The sequence below is a fragment of the Notothenia rossii genome, assembly GCF_949606895.1.
Source record: "Notothenia rossii genome assembly, chromosome: 3".
In the NCBI taxonomy this organism is placed as follows: domain Eukaryota; kingdom Metazoa; phylum Chordata; class Actinopteri; order Perciformes; family Nototheniidae; genus Notothenia; species Notothenia rossii.
Window position 1 is genome coordinate 73061586 of NC_136901.1, and position 15010 is coordinate 73076595.

General features: G+C 40.9%; 3 protein-coding genes across 5 annotated transcripts; 2 read left to right on the forward strand and 1 right to left on the reverse strand.

The window, feature by feature from the left end:
- The first annotated feature begins 279 nt into the window (after nucleotides 1–279).
- ccng1 (cyclin G1) lies at nucleotides 280–4478 on the forward strand. 2 transcript variants are annotated; one of them, XM_079667654.1, is made up of 7 exons: nucleotides 280–472; nucleotides 1452–1468; nucleotides 1690–1953; nucleotides 2056–2309; nucleotides 2651–2729; nucleotides 3046–3156; nucleotides 3347–4478. In XM_079667654.1, the coding sequence occupies exons 3-7, from the start codon at nucleotides 1690–1692 to the stop codon at nucleotides 3536–3538; spliced, it is 900 nt and encodes a 299-aa protein (XP_079523780.1). In that variant the 5' UTR covers nucleotides 280–472; nucleotides 1452–1468; the 3' UTR covers nucleotides 3539–4478. The 2 variants fall into 2 exon arrangements, with proteins under 2 accessions (XP_079523780.1, XP_079523779.1); XM_079667653.1 differs by lacking the exon at nucleotides 1452–1468 and having other exon boundaries at nucleotides 281–472.
- Nucleotides 4098–6464, reverse strand: nudcd2 (NudC domain containing 2; the record flags this gene model as incomplete). The annotated part of the gene is made up of 4 exons (XM_079667655.1): nucleotides 4098–4872; nucleotides 5222–5373; nucleotides 5467–5515; nucleotides 6276–6464. 4 exons carry the CDS (start codon nucleotides 6462–6464, stop codon nucleotides 4789–4791), a joined length of 474 nt encoding a protein of 157 aa, XP_079523781.1. The 3' UTR covers nucleotides 4098–4788.
- On the forward strand, nucleotides 6381–14931 carry gabra6a (gamma-aminobutyric acid type A receptor subunit alpha6a). 2 transcript variants are annotated; one of them, XM_079667652.1, is made up of 10 exons: nucleotides 6381–6521; nucleotides 7231–7337; nucleotides 7423–7509; nucleotides 7897–8117; nucleotides 8215–8297; nucleotides 8705–8845; nucleotides 9666–9818; nucleotides 9916–10166; nucleotides 12033–12274; nucleotides 13962–14931. In XM_079667652.1, exons 2-10 carry the CDS (start codon nucleotides 7245–7247, stop codon nucleotides 13969–13971), a joined length of 1281 nt encoding a protein of 426 aa, XP_079523778.1. In that variant the 5' UTR covers nucleotides 6381–6521; nucleotides 7231–7244; the 3' UTR covers nucleotides 13972–14931. The 2 variants fall into 2 exon arrangements, with proteins under 2 accessions (XP_079523778.1, XP_079523777.1); XM_079667651.1 differs by lacking the exon at nucleotides 6381–6521 and adding an exon at nucleotides 7044–7153 and having other exon boundaries at nucleotides 7442–7509.
- The last annotated feature ends 79 nt before the right edge of the window (nucleotides 14932–15010 follow it).

Below are 15010 nucleotides of genomic sequence, written 5' to 3' on the forward strand. Positions count from 1 at the left end.
TTGCTTTATTGTTGATTTAAATTAAATGAATTCAGAATAAAAGTGTAATAAAATGTTGTTCCTAGCGTAAAGGTGCAGTATGTTATAACATTCTATTTCCCCCCGCCTTCCCATCTGTGATTGGCCTAAAGCCTGTAGAGGGCGGGACTTAATTGTGAATGACTGGGAATGTATCCAATGAAAATGTAGAATCATGAATGTCGTCCGTCGATAACCAATAGAACCTCACCATGGGCTTGGCTTTCTGCCTCCATTAATACCGAAACGGCCCTTTCCCCAGATCGCCTAACGCTCAGGGTAGGGTGTGCATAGGCAGAACATAACCTAAGCTTAAAACTTTCTTTAGTGAAAGTACATACTTACACTTTTTGTTTTTTTAAATCTCCTTTCACTTGCTAATTTTAAGCTTGTGGAGTTTTTTTTTCCAACTCTTATTTTTCATCACATTCAAGGCAACGTAACTTCATCCAAGGTAAGTTAACCAATCTTCCTTTCTTTATCATATTCACAGACAATTTGTGAAACGTTAGGAAGGATTGGTGAATTATAACCTTTAAACACATCGTTATGTGGTTGTCTGTGTCTTAAATTACAATAAACCCTGGGAAATTGTGTTAGCCTTAGCTGTTGTAGTTTAGCTAACAGTTAACGTCACGTCGTTTACGTCAGATTAGTGTGTCATTTCCCATTTCACTATCATGAAGCATAACGTTAAATATATATAATACCCGCGGTGCTGTGTTTTATAACTTACTCCACAGTTTTACCGTTGAAACTGTGTTATCTCACTTCGGCTTGTTATTATCATAAGGCTCTGTTTGCTCTCCATTGGTGTGTATGGCAAGGACATGTCCCGACATGTCCCGACATGATGCTGCCCAGTCATACGCATGGCCTATGATATAAATCCTTATTATCTGTCCCCAAATGATCAACATGTTCCCAAAACAGAGACAGTCAATTATATAATTAAGAAAGCGTGTATTAATCTTAATATGACATTAGAAAAGTTATATTGCTACTTCTAAGAAACTGTATTTGACATTTAGTAAGTTACCATCCACCGCCCCTTGCCCAGTCCAGTTGAGTCCAGTTCAATGACAGCTGTTAGGGGAAGGCTTGTTACTTGATAACTTACAAATATGGAAACACTCCAAAGTCTCAGTTAACGTTACTCCTGAGCAATTGATATTCCTAATGCATATCTGTTCTTATTAGTAAACTACATTAATTTCACTGTGCTGACACATATCCTTATTGCAGTACAGCTGTTTTAAAAATAATTAAAACCACTAAACCATTCAATTGTATTTATATGTGTTACCATATTATTTCCCAGGTTTGGGATATGGTAATTTGGATAGTTGTGTAGAAATAATGTTTTGATATCATTAAAGAAAATATATTGTCTGAGTTTTGGTTATCTTAATATTGTCTTTTTCTGGTCTTAGTTCTCAGATGCAAATGCGTAAGTTATTTGAATGTTATAGCAGAGTAAAACAGTTCATGTCTTCCTGCTTGACTATTCAAACTCCTTTTTATGTAAATGTAGCCATAAGGTTTTAGAGTATGGCATATTTTTATGTAGCCATACACAATAATGTCATATAATTAGTACTTAGACTTGAAATTACAAATATTGGTTGAATTTAGTCGGTATTAATTGGCTCGATTTATCTATATGCACAGATGCTCGACACCGTGACAGCACCCGCAGCACTGCCCTTTGCCGTTCAGCTGAAGGCCCTGATGGACCTGGAGGGCCGATACCAACCAAAGCTGAGCGGCTTGCGGCTCATCGAGAGTTCCCAGGACAACGGCCTCAGGATGACCACCCGACTGAGGGAGCTCGAGGTCAAGGACTTGCTTTCTCTGACCAGGTTCTTTGGTTTCAGCTCAGAGACCTTCTCACTGGCCATCAGCTTGCTGGATCGATTTCTATCTGTAATGAAGGTTTGTAAATCTATTATAACCTGTCAAAATCATCTGGTCAGCTATCTATCTAGAAACAATAATAAAAGTAGTTTTATAAAATCTTTTCACTGTCCTCTGCAGATTCAACCTAAGCACCTGTCCTGCGTGGGGCTGTGTTGCGTCTACATCGCCATTAAGTCCACAGAAGAGGAGAAGAACGTGCCTCTAGCCAACGAACTGATCCGCATCAGTCAGAGACGCTTTACAGTGTCTGACATGATGAGGATGGAGAAGATCATCATGGAGAAGCTCTACTGGAAGGTGAAGGCCCCCACAGCCCTCCGCTTTCTGCGCCTCTTTCACAACAACATCCAGGAGCAGCTCGACGCTGAGAGGTAAGGACAGACGGTCACATCAACCTGCAGGGCTCAGCCATGACTCAACAGGATTATATTTACGCTACTAAAATCTGTCTTCTCATATTTAGCTTCAAAGAGAATACTGACCAAAAGGTTTTTTTAAAGCCAAGAGGCACAGTCCCATGTGGAATAATGTAGATTTGTACATGGTTTTTAGATGAAAATATGTTAAAAACATTAGCATTGTCATTATTTTGTTGTACTAAAGAAAAGTGTTCATATTAGTCTCTAAATTGACATTTGAAGGATGATGTATATCACATTGTTTACTGTGTGTTAGTCAGCGTCTTTAAACTGAACCCATTTTCTTTTCACAGCAAGAAGATACTGAGCCTTGATCGACTGGAGGCTCAGCTAAAAGCCTGTCACTGCTCATTTGTCTTCTCCAAAATGAAGGTAGGCCAAAATAACCGCCTGATAGCATTTAAAAGGTGGCCCCTTTTTTAAGTTGGAAATGTATTTTTGGAAGTTTTTCAAGTTTATGGTTAAATTATTTAGATGCATGTCAAAGCAGCACTTTGCTTACTATTTGATTAATCATTACAATATTTAATGTGGTGGTAGACCAGGTATAAAGTAGTACCTCTGTTTGAGCATATTCTTTATTCTAAATGTTATCTCTTAAATTTAGATGCGAGTGCTCTTAAACAAACATATTGACTGTTAGCAGGTTTTTTTGTGTGATTTAAGAATTTCTTCTCTATCTCTTCAGCCATCTATGCTCGCTATGGCTCTCCTGTGTTATGAGTCCCAGGAGCAACACGACCCTGAGTACAGTGACAAAATAGCTGAGGCCCTGACAAGTCTGCAGCAGCAACTGAATGTAAGTACCAACTTCTACAATCTGTATTATCTGATCAGCAACAAAAACTCAGAAGTACTGTTTTTAGCAGTTTTGCTCTAGCTTTGTTTGGTTAAAAAGGATTTGTTGAAATTGGTTAACATTACTCTGTAACAAACACTAAGGTGCACAATTAAAAATGTTCCCCTGCCCATTCTTGTTTTTGTTACAGATCAGGGACGGGGACTTGGTTTGCGTGCGAGTGTTGGTTGGAAAATGCCTGGTTGAATATGCCAACACCAGGTGCTCCAGGCCTAACGGCCAGAGGCTTCGCTGGACTATTTCGGGAAGAACTGCACGTCAGCTGAAGCCTAGCTACTACAAGATCACCCACCTTCCCACTATTCCTGAGTCAGCTTGTTAAACCTGTGGGCACTAACGGGGGACCTTACATGTGGGGGGGTAATTACAATCCCCCCCCCCCAAATGAGGTCACCCACGTACAGCCACTATTATTTTCCTTACAGATTTTCATCTATGATGATGAATTTCTTTAGGGAAAAGCTACAAATATAACTTTTACATTTTTGTTTGTCCTTTTACATTGAAAAAGCGCACTGTATTTTATCTGCCCCAACGACAATGAGTAATGATTTGTCAGAAAGGTTCTGCCATCCTGCTAAGTTTTACTTTCATGGTTGAGTTGCTTGCACAAGTGTACAGTATGTTCTTGATAAAATCTGTACCAGGTTGTTTTGCTATTTCCTGGAACGGGTTGCTGGTTTTAAGCAAAAATAAGTATAGAACCACCTAGGTCCTCAGTCCACCATGTGGAAGAGGAGGGAGAAGGATTTTGTGAACAGCAAAAATGGAACCAAGTTATCGGGCCCAAAATCCTTAACTCCTACCCTAGGTTGATGAACTGTCCTGATTGCACACTCCTACCCAAGGTGATGATTTTTTGTTTTTATTTTGATACGGCGAGGGAGCTCTGGTTAAGTCCAGTGAAGTGAGGCTATTGACAATATGACCGTCATGTATGGCTGACCATACTCTTTGAGCTGAGATGCCCATGGTAACAGATGTGTTGTTTCACCAATTCTTAATTAGTGTTCACAGAGTGAAGTACCACCTTAATTGATTTCAGTTGCCAATTATGCAGAGAACACTGAAAAAAGTTTGTTGCAGTGGAAATGTGGGTTGGAATTTGTATTGCATTTTCTTTGCCTGTTTCCCTGTCGAGTAGAGGTTTCTTTTAGTGACAAAAATAAAATGTGTTCTCAAATTCAAAATGGCTAATTGAATACACCATCTTGTTAACCTTAAAGTTGTACCTTTCAATAAAGTTTTTATTGAAAAGCTAATGCTTGTCCATTGTTGTCTCATTATTAAAACACATATCACAGGTTTAATACAACCAAATATAACAACTTTTCATTAACCATAGTTCAGCCTGCATGAGCCTTGAACTGGCCAAATCAGGTCTCAACAAGTCAGTTGCAGTGAAAACTGTCCAACAATTCAGTCTTTTATCACACCCACTGTTTGTAAAATCCTTTTCATTGCCATCACAGGAATGTCATTCTTCCAATGTTCCTCAGCATGCCATGGCTGTCCTCGGTAGTGTTCATTAGGCAGCGGTGACATCTGCAGCTTGTCAGTTTTTTTTCATGATCACTTCTGTAAACTGGAAAAGTCTGGACCCCCGCCAGCGAAATTCCCAGATATCTCTGCACCGCTGAAGTCAAATCCAGGATTCTAGCAAAGAGGAGTGCAATTTATAAGCAGGATTGCCACATATCAACATTCAATTTAAACCTAATATAAATGCGTATCTTTTTTTCTCCACCTGTGAATATTTGTGAAAGAGTAAATGGACAAAAACAAATCTCCCTCATCTAAAACAATCCTAAACCACACCAGATAAAGCTTTGATAGGCAACATTGTATAAGTGAAACACAGTAAACTATACTTTCAAAATGATCAGGAACACTGTTGCCAACTATTTTACAAAGAAAGCCAGGTGTAGAGGGTGACAGCTGTGCATCTGATAACTTGCAAATTGGCAACGTACATCATGATCGTTGGCACTTTAATTAAACTAACCTCCCGCTGGAACCTCTCCAGTGTGAGCTTCCTCTGCATCTGGTCCTGGACCCAGGCGTTCGCACAGTACTCCCCCTCCAGCAGGGAGGCCCAGCAGTTCCCGGCCTCACGGTTAGTCTTCATCAGAATGATCCGAATGAGACACTTGTCCTCTGAGCAGACAAGGAAGGTAAAATAGAGTGAGATTAGGTTGGCTTTGTTAAGTCTATGTTAATGAGTATATTACATAAAGTATTCCAACCTACCAAGTGTCCATGTAGCCTCGTCAGACATGGTTGTATCAAACAACTTTCCCTAATAGAAAAGGAAAAGATTATGAAAGATTGTGAAAATTGATTGGTTAACTACTCACAAATGTCCTGCCGCTTAGCCTATCACGTGCAAAGTGTTGGAGCGCCACCCAATAGAAGCTTGAGTGTTACATATTGATGTCACTTTGTTGTGGATGTAAACAAACATTTCCAATGGAGGCTTTTCATGCGAATAGAACAAGTGAAATGAGGATAACAGCGTCGGTAGCTTACAGGTTGCAAACAGGCTCTGCAGTGCCTGATCAAACACTAAAGGCCCATTTAAACTTTCTGCAAGGGTCTCTGCTTTTTCAATTGAAAGGTGCATTGAAAAGAAGTCTGGATTTGGCCATTGGCACTTTTTTCAACTTTAGGGATCAAGATAGGGATCTAGACGTGTCTACTGCGCATGCTCCAGTTGCTCCACACTCAAATCCAGTCCAGCTGGTGGCGTGTTTTGCTTACACAAGTTAACACAAGTAATGGTTGTTTTGCAAATAGTTTTTTGGTGAGAAGATAAGTTGAAAAATAAAATTGTCATTGAGTCATTCAAACGGCAGTTTAATGGCGGTCTCTAAATAAGACCCTGTAGTTAAAAAGTGAGGGCTCAGATATGTGAGCTAAGCGACAATGAAATTAAGTGCAAATACCTTGGTAATACTCAACCTTAAATTAACTTTACTGCGGTAAGATAACATTAATGAGTCCAACATCTTCTCCATTTACCATTCTTCCTCTTAGAAGTAGATTGATAGGGAGCTTACCTTGAAAACTTCCTCCCCTTTGACATGCAGCTCGATGTCTCGGGATCCTAAATGACACTTGACCTCTTTCCCAGACGTCCCATGAGGCACATTGACTTCGATGAAAACCTCCTCCATGGTCTGGTACCAGGAGCCCCAGGGAGTTTTGCAGGGGACAACACCGCTCCTCTCCTCGAAGTGCGCCGACATACTGCAGCTTCAGCCCGGCTGACAGGGCGGCTACCCTCCGCTGAATAACTTACACAGGTGTGCTATGTAAGAGTTTGCTACGCAGATACTCTCTATCACGCTTTACTTAACGACTGCTTCACAGGACTGTTGTGAAAAACATCTCAGTTAAAGTAGGTTTTAGTATTTATGTAGGCATGTTGCCATGTTCACACTCTGGAAACTTCTTCTTCTCTCAGTAAGGAGTTCCGGTTGTGAAAAAACATTTTAGTGCCATCTGCTGTGTGATCATATCAACTACAACACATTTATTTTTAGAAACATGTTAGTGCTGTTGTATACACATTACACATATTTTAAAATTGATGAGTTGCATTGAATTTAGTTCTCTATTTTAGTTTTAATTATTTTTTATTAATCTTTAAATAAAACCAATACAGCTCACTGTTTGTCTAAAAAAGGAGTGGACTTCCTAATCTTTTAATTAGATTACTGTTCCAGACTTAGTGTCTCTCCGGTGTCCTTATGTATACCTACCAGTCACTTTAACAACACCGACAAGGTCTCTAGCTTGTTGTTTTTTTATTCCCTTCCCATACGATTTTATTTAGTATGAGTGGCTCCTAAGGTTGACTGCACATTTGGTTAAAAATGCTGCCTAGGATGACCTTCCTGACAGTTACTTTGGTTACTTTTGTCTGCTGGATAAGGTAAGTCTTCCCTCTCAGCTTGGAGGTAGATCAGAGTACAATGTGCCTGCAGGTGTAACCATTTTTTCCCTCTACAGCCTTGGAACTGTACATGGAACTGGGAAGGTCTTCTCTGACAACATCACTATCATTTTGGATCGACTTTTGGATGGTTATGACAACAGACTGCGACCTGGATCCGGGGGTAATTCAGATTTTACCTCTTAGACTTGGGTCTAATTGAGCTTGAATATCTTTGTGCATCTTGTATTACTGTAGGCAATGTACAGTTGTTAATTACTGTTGCAGGTGGTGTTACGGAGGTGAAAACTGACTTCTTTGTCACCAGCTTTGGACCTGTTTCAGATGTTGACATGGTGAGATACTGCTGCTGTAAGGAGATGTATATTATGTGCTGACTGTGGGAGATAACAGTGCTTGAGTGACTACTGAACTCCAGCCTTATGGCAATCTGCCATAAGACCATCTAATGAGCTTTAATCTGTTTGACCAGCCCTATAACTCCATTATTGATGGCCTCTAAATCAATATGACAACATGTCAGAGAGAGGGATAGGCTGAATGGATTGATTAATGATTATCTGGGATGAGTGTCATCCATCATTTCCTCGTCATTTCTCCACAACTTCCACGACAAGTTGGATACTGATGATCAGGAGGGGCAATTTCTTAGGTTAAAGAAATAATTTTTGATGTGATGGTTTGTCTTTAACATCCACTGATGTTTTATGTTCATGCATCAGGATTACACCATGGACATGTTCTTCCGTCAGATGTGGGTTGATGAGCGGCTACAATTCGAGGGCCCGACTGAAATCCTGCGGCTGAACAACCGCATGTTGGACAAGATCTGGACGCCAGACACTTTTTTCAGAAACTCCAAGAAGGCCATTTCCCATAACACAACCACACCTAACAAACTCTTCCGCATCATGCAGAACGGGACTGTCCTCTACACCATGAGGTGATCCTACAATTAACACTAATTGTTTTGTTGATAAAATCTTATGTGAATAAGAGATTTATATTAAAAGAGAGGATCTGTCTGTGTGTTCTCTTAGACTGACAATCCATGCTGACTGTCCAATGAGTCTGCTGAACTTCCCCATGGACGGCCATTCCTGTCCTCTCCGGTTTGGAAGCTGTAAGTATAGATCTTCAACCAATGGTCAATAAATAAAAAGGATTTGCAACCTTTTCTGATAAGTGATTAATAGATTTTTCTGGCAGAAACCTCCTGTGGTCAGTCCTTACATTTTTTCCTGCTTTTCTATGTTTTATTTCATATTAAATTTAAAATCATTTTGGTCACAGAAAAAGTTACTTGAAAAACTAGGACGGACATTTCTTACTATTTTCGGACTTTTTTCAAACCGAAGGTTAAATTGAAAAATCTATAAGGTAATCAGGATTAATCAACATGCAAATGATAATTGTAAGTTGCAACCCCATTTAAGTTAAACAGATGTGTTCATTAAGAGAAGGAATAACAGAGAGATTCATGAATGTGTTTAACCTATGAGTTTATTGTAATTGCTTTTGCGTTTTAAGATGCTTACACGAGCAGTGAAATCCATTTCACTTGGAGGAAAGGACTAGCATCTGTTGATTGTCCCGCTGAGTCCATGAGTCTCCTGCAGTATGATCTCGTGGGGCAGACTTTGTCCAGTGAGATATTCAAAGCAAACACAGGTAATGCTCTCTGTCTGCTATCACATTTCTCTTCCTAATTGCACTTAGATGTTTAATTTAATAATTTAAAGAAAGGAAGAGGTCAGATCAGTTTATTTAAACTCTGCACGAGAGTCCATCGCTCCCCCACATCAGCCGATATAAAAGCAAAGACTTCCTTGATCAGCCATCAGGTGTAAGATGCTTAAGTGGTCAGTCCTAAAGCGTATGGTGTGCCTTAAAAAAGAACTATGGGGTTTTAAAACTCAGGGAATGTACCGAGAGAGGAGAAAATGGAGCAGTGTGTGCCTGTGTGTGTTTGTGTGCGGGTGTGCATTTAATTTCACCAGAAGAGGAAGTGAGAGGGAAGGCTGAGGCATTCTCCAAAACCAAGAAACCTTATCCATTTAGAAAACAGAGCGAGAGGGAACCTCTGTATGTGTGCATGATGCAGCATGTTTTTAGTCTGTGAATGTCAGCATGCATGTGTTTGGACAGAGCAGGGCAGTGTGTTACGCATAGTGACACTGCATGCTCTCCTCCCGCCCCCCTCCTCACTCGCCCCTTCCTCTTGACTTTATCCCATTTCCAAATGTCTGCTATGCTCCCCCCTCCTACCCTACTCCTTTTCGTCCTCCCTCTCCTTTCCTCTCCTGTCTCTCTCACATGATGTTTTACAAATAGTGGGCTATTCCACCTCTTACAGCAGCCAATATATCTATATGTTTCTCTCAGCAGCTAGCTGCTCTGTTTCAAGGGCAGTCAAGGGCAAACGTTCTGTGCTGCTACCCGGCTCTCTCCCTCAGGGTTTCTCTCTTCACACGTGCTGTTTATCTTTCAGGTCACTACTCTGTGCAGGTGGTCCATTTCAGACTCCAGAGGAAGCTGGGCTACTACCTCATACAGACATACATCCCTCTTATAATGGTTGTTGTGCTGTCCCAAGTCTCTTTTTGGATCAACAAAGAGTCTGTTCCTGCACGCACAGTTGCTGGTATGCCACGATACCCAACAATTATTTATATTAATCATGGTTTATGTTTGAATACCTCTCCTCCATGAGTGTTTCATAAGTGATTGTGTTCCTCCAGGAATCACCACAGTGCTGACCATGACCACCTTGAGCATCAGCGCCCGACAGTCGCTTCCCAAAGTAGCCTATGCCACCGCCATGGACTGGTTCATTGCTGTGTGTTTTGCCTTTGTGGCGTCGGCTCTTATTGAGTTTGCAGCGGTGAACTACTTGGCCACGCTTCAGGCCAACCGTCTGAAGAAACAGAAACGTAGACAAGACAAGCTTGAAGTGTTGGCCACCGGTGAGGATGATGACGAATCCATTATGGTAAGAAGCTGACTTTAAGTTGCTGTTATCATAAAATGACATTACTTACGATTCACATTCAATTATACATTATATGTGTTGCCGTTTTAATTCAGATGTTATACGGTGTAACAAGGAAATGTGGCATATTTTGATTTTAAGCACCCTAAAACATGTTTTTCAATCTTCAGTATGTCTCTATTAGTAACATTAGAGAGAAGTTTAGCAATCAAAATCTCACCAAATATCCTTCCTCTGACTGTGTGGATGTGTTTGAATCATAGTTTATCTGACCCTTCTGCAACATGATGAATAAACACTCCCCCCATTAAGATTAAAATGCAGCAACACTTTGATTGCGGCACGAAAGTATGTCACGTCATGTTTTTTCCAACAGAGCAGCACATATCAAACCATTGAAAAAATAGCACAGACACAACAATATATAAATGTGTATGACGTGATATAACCAAAAGTATTGTTACTTTTTTATTGTCACTGCAGGACACCATTTTTAACAATTGGACAATAATCAACAAAAAAGGTCTTCAGGGTCTTTACGAGTAAGAACTTGTGTTGTGCATGAGCCAATAGAAGCGCGGGTGTTACGTAGTGATGTCACTAAGTTAGGAAAATAAACAAAGGAGTCCAATGGAGGTGTTTCAGGCAGGACGAAGTGTGTGTGTGAGAGAGAGAAACTTCTCTGGAGAACTTTGGGACTTTAGCCTTTGCAGACCATTTACAAGCACACAAACCTATAACACACTACAGGAAAGGGAAAACACAAAAAGCATAAAAGGGCCTCTTTAATGCTAAGCTAAGCTAACCAGCTTGGCCCTGGTATCACATTTAGCGTAGTAGACAGAGGCTTTTTAAGCTTACTGTCTGCTTGCCAAGAAAGTAAATAAGGGTTTTTCCTTTAATTCTTATCGTTACAATTTACACATTTCTATTTGTGAGAATATGATTGTCTGCAGTAATAGGAAGTTAGGAAACAATTATTCAGATGGATTTGTGGTTACGTACATACTGTATATACAGGGATCAATATATATCTTAACACCAAGATCTTCTCACATAAGAAGCGATTAACTGACAGTAGGTTTTGTCTCTTGTATGAAAGAAAACTGCTCGGCAACATCAGCTTATGCTATTACTTGAAGAGGGACTGCGATATCACGTGGCATCTGAAATGCATTTACATAGCTAATAATGGTAAGTGGAGGTACAGAGTCTCCTCGTTTTTGCAGAGAGCTTGATGCAGCAATGTTGATAATGAACAGGAAGCCAGCAGCTCCAGACTCAGATGTAGAGAAATGAAAAAAAGCCACAGATACGAGTTTTTTTTTCTATGCATTTCCAAGTAGTTGCCCTGCTTCTTCCATTTTCCTCATTCAGGGCACACCACACATTAAATAGTAATACATGCTGTTGTAGGGCTCTCATCTCTAGCTATATGCTTTATGCTAATACAGTAAGCCACCACAGCGTCCTCCTGGGATCTGTCTCACGTGTAGGGCTCATGGTTAGATGCTTTAAAAATAGCCTCAGTGTGAAAACAGAGAAAAACTCCAGCACTCCTCCCTTTATAATCTCCTAACCATCCTATGGGCATCCAGCTAACTACCTGCTGCTTTCTATAGGGATGTTGGCATGCCATTGAGAGAAAGTTCCTGTGGGAACCAACATATCTCCCAACCTTATATACAAGACTCCAGCATGGCAAAATCACCATGTACTTGCTGGCTAGAAATTCCCAGTTTAAAAATTAATGTTACACTACCTACACCTTTTCCTCTCAATGAACAGATAACCCACACAAGCCCCACTAACATCTCCTCACTTGCTGCTTTTCCTCCAAATCGCCCCCTACCTCCATCCCAACAGTCGGACGGCTGTCAGGAAGGCCTGAAGAGGAGAAACCACTCTGTATGTCGCAGTGAGCCAGGAGATGGTCCGCCCGTGCCCATTTTCCTCCAGCAGGGCTCAGCTTTTCCTCCAATCCCGCAGCTGGCTGGCACAAGCCCCATCGACAAGTGGTCTCGCATCCTCTTCCCCCTGGCCTTCGCCCTCTTCAACCTCGTCTACTGGTACAACTACCTGGGCAAAGACACCATGGAGGAGGCCAGGTACTCTAATATTTTGGTACATTTATGTGTCTTTGCTAAAAGGATATATTAGATATATTTTTCATCTTTACAAACCCACATCCAATGATATGTTCATCGTACTGACAAGAGGTTTATGTGTCAAACACACGTACTGTCCTGATGTCATTAATACTCACTCAAATGGGTTTTAATCTGAACCTGAAAAAATACACCCCAACAATGCCCTAGTTTTGTGCCATGGTGTTTGACATTGCATCTTTTATACTTTAGCTGTTGTTAGTAATGGAGATTACAGGAAGTTAGCCGAGACTGTTTTAAGTTGTAACCTTATATAAGTGGTTTAATGTGATACGTAAGACAGCCTATTATGGTCATTGTAGGTGAAAACAAATATATATATATATATATATTGAAATGGGGTATATCATGGGGGACAAACTAATTTCCAAGATTTGTTTTAAAGGAAAAAAGGAAGGCTCATAGCCAGTTTACCTGTAACCCTTTAAATCTGGTGTTAAAAAAAAGTAATAGATTCAGAAAGCCTTTAATGCAAAATAGTAAAACAAAACATCAGAAACGTACTTGGAAGGTATCCAGCTTTCTTGTACAAATAGGGACAACGGACAAAGGATATCTCTGCATACTTACTTTGTATCTGAAAGACTTACAGCCCTGTCTCACTCTGCTCTAATTATGATAGCTTTAGTAGAACAATAACCACCCACAGTTTTTGTCAAAAACTTTTATCTTCTAGGCAGTAAAGACATCAATAATTTCTGAAGCAGCCCCGGGAGTAGTAGGGGGAAAAAAAGAAGGGAATGATGTTAGGTGGCGTTGTTGCTGCTTCGTTGCCAGCACTATGGCTTTTATCATCGTAGATTTACAATATAAAAAGGACTGGGCACTGAGTTAATTTGAGAAGAAAAATATGCATCAAGCTCCCCTCTTTTATATAAGGTTGACCTGAGGGCTGGCAAAATTCCAGCCGTTTTAATGACAACACTGTTTCTCCATGGGGAGCAGGTCTCGCAGGCGAAGAAACCAGGGCCTACTTTGTATATTAAGTACATGAAAAAGCGACTATTCACTTTCCCGCTTATAAGTGAGCCACTTATAGAACACAAAGCTCCATGTCCGAGAAAGAAGAGAGATACAGTGAAAACGGGAGAGAGAGAGAGAGAGAGAGAGAGAGAGAGAGAGAGAGAGAGAGAGAGAGAGAGAGAGAGAGAGAGAGAGAGAGAGAGAGAGAGAGAGAGAGAGAGAGAGAGAGAGAGAGAGAGAGAGAGAGAGAGAGAGAGAGAGAGAGAGAGAGAGAGAGAGAGAGAGAGAGAGAGAGAGAGAGAGAGAGAGAGAGAGAGAGAGAGAGAGAGAGAGAGATCTGTTATGCAACACTGGGGAGTGCAAATCTACTCATCATGCTTCTCATGTTCCTGTCAGATAATTGTTATGGTTGTTTTGTTTATAACGTTCTGCAGAATAATGAGAAAGACAAGATGGAGAGCATGAGACCAGCTGCATCACATCCATTCCCTTATCACATTTTCTCCACGTCCCTCTCTCGGTTCTTTTGAAGAAAGGACAGGGAGCACAGTAACGGTTTTGGCTGTATAGCACACTGCATATGGAGAGTGTCTGAATGTGGGAAGAGAAAGCTTTTTATATGCCACTCTCACTTTTTCTGCTCTGCTGTATTCTGGTCTTGCAGGGATGCCTGATCTCCAAAACTAAGAGGACCTGGAAAAGGGCATGGGCTGCCAGAGAGACCTTCAGCATCCAGCCAGCCTCACCTCCCTCCCCTCTCTTTCTGTCTCTCTCTCTCTGTGAACAAGCTCTCAGCAGTCACTCTGCTCTCATCTGACAGAGGAAATGAATCAGAAACTCATTTATTCTCCTGCCGCACATCTATTCATTTCACAGGCTGTGACCACTGCCCACTTGTGTTCTGATCAGTAGCTGAAGAGCTGCCCTTCACAGGGCCTCAATCACTTTAAAGCCCGCCACACGTACACACAACAACTTCTCGGGCCCCTGCACCGAGACAGACGCCACACGTACAGCACACATGACACTCAGACACACGCACAGAGCATGAAACACATCAAAAAGAAGTGCATGATATAATCTATGATGGCTGTAACTGGTGGTGATGCAACAGTGAACCAATGCTTTCAGAAGCCTGCCCTCTACAGAAGCACAGCTCCCACTACAACAAGATCAAAGGCAATTTAGAGGAGGCTCGCATCCCTTCCCGCGGCTTCAAAAATGTACTCAAACCTGAGAAAATGAATTGTGGGATTGTGTTTTCCATCCCACCTTTCTGCTCTGGTGCTCCTTCTGCATTTTCAGATCTGCGGGTCCTCTGAAAACATTGCAAGGAAGAGTAGGATATAATACCCGTGGGTGTGGATGACATTAATTTTCTATTTTTGTATGGACGCTGCATGATTGTGGAGCGCAGATGTTTGCATATAAAGTGTCTACCTGCAATGGAGGGATTTTTATTATCTTTTTAGCTACATATCCAATACCATAAAAGCTTAAGGAATAAACTTGATCTTAAGTTGACATTTTGACCACTCAAATCCTCCAGTATATCCCATTGTTTGACCTTGTCAGAATGTAGACCAACTCATTTGCCATGTAATAAACATGGAATAAAACCATCCTGAAAATAACACCACTGTTGTTCATTTCTTTCTGGCACAAATGTTCGATTCCTCATTACGCACAACCACTTGTCCCTTTAATATTTTT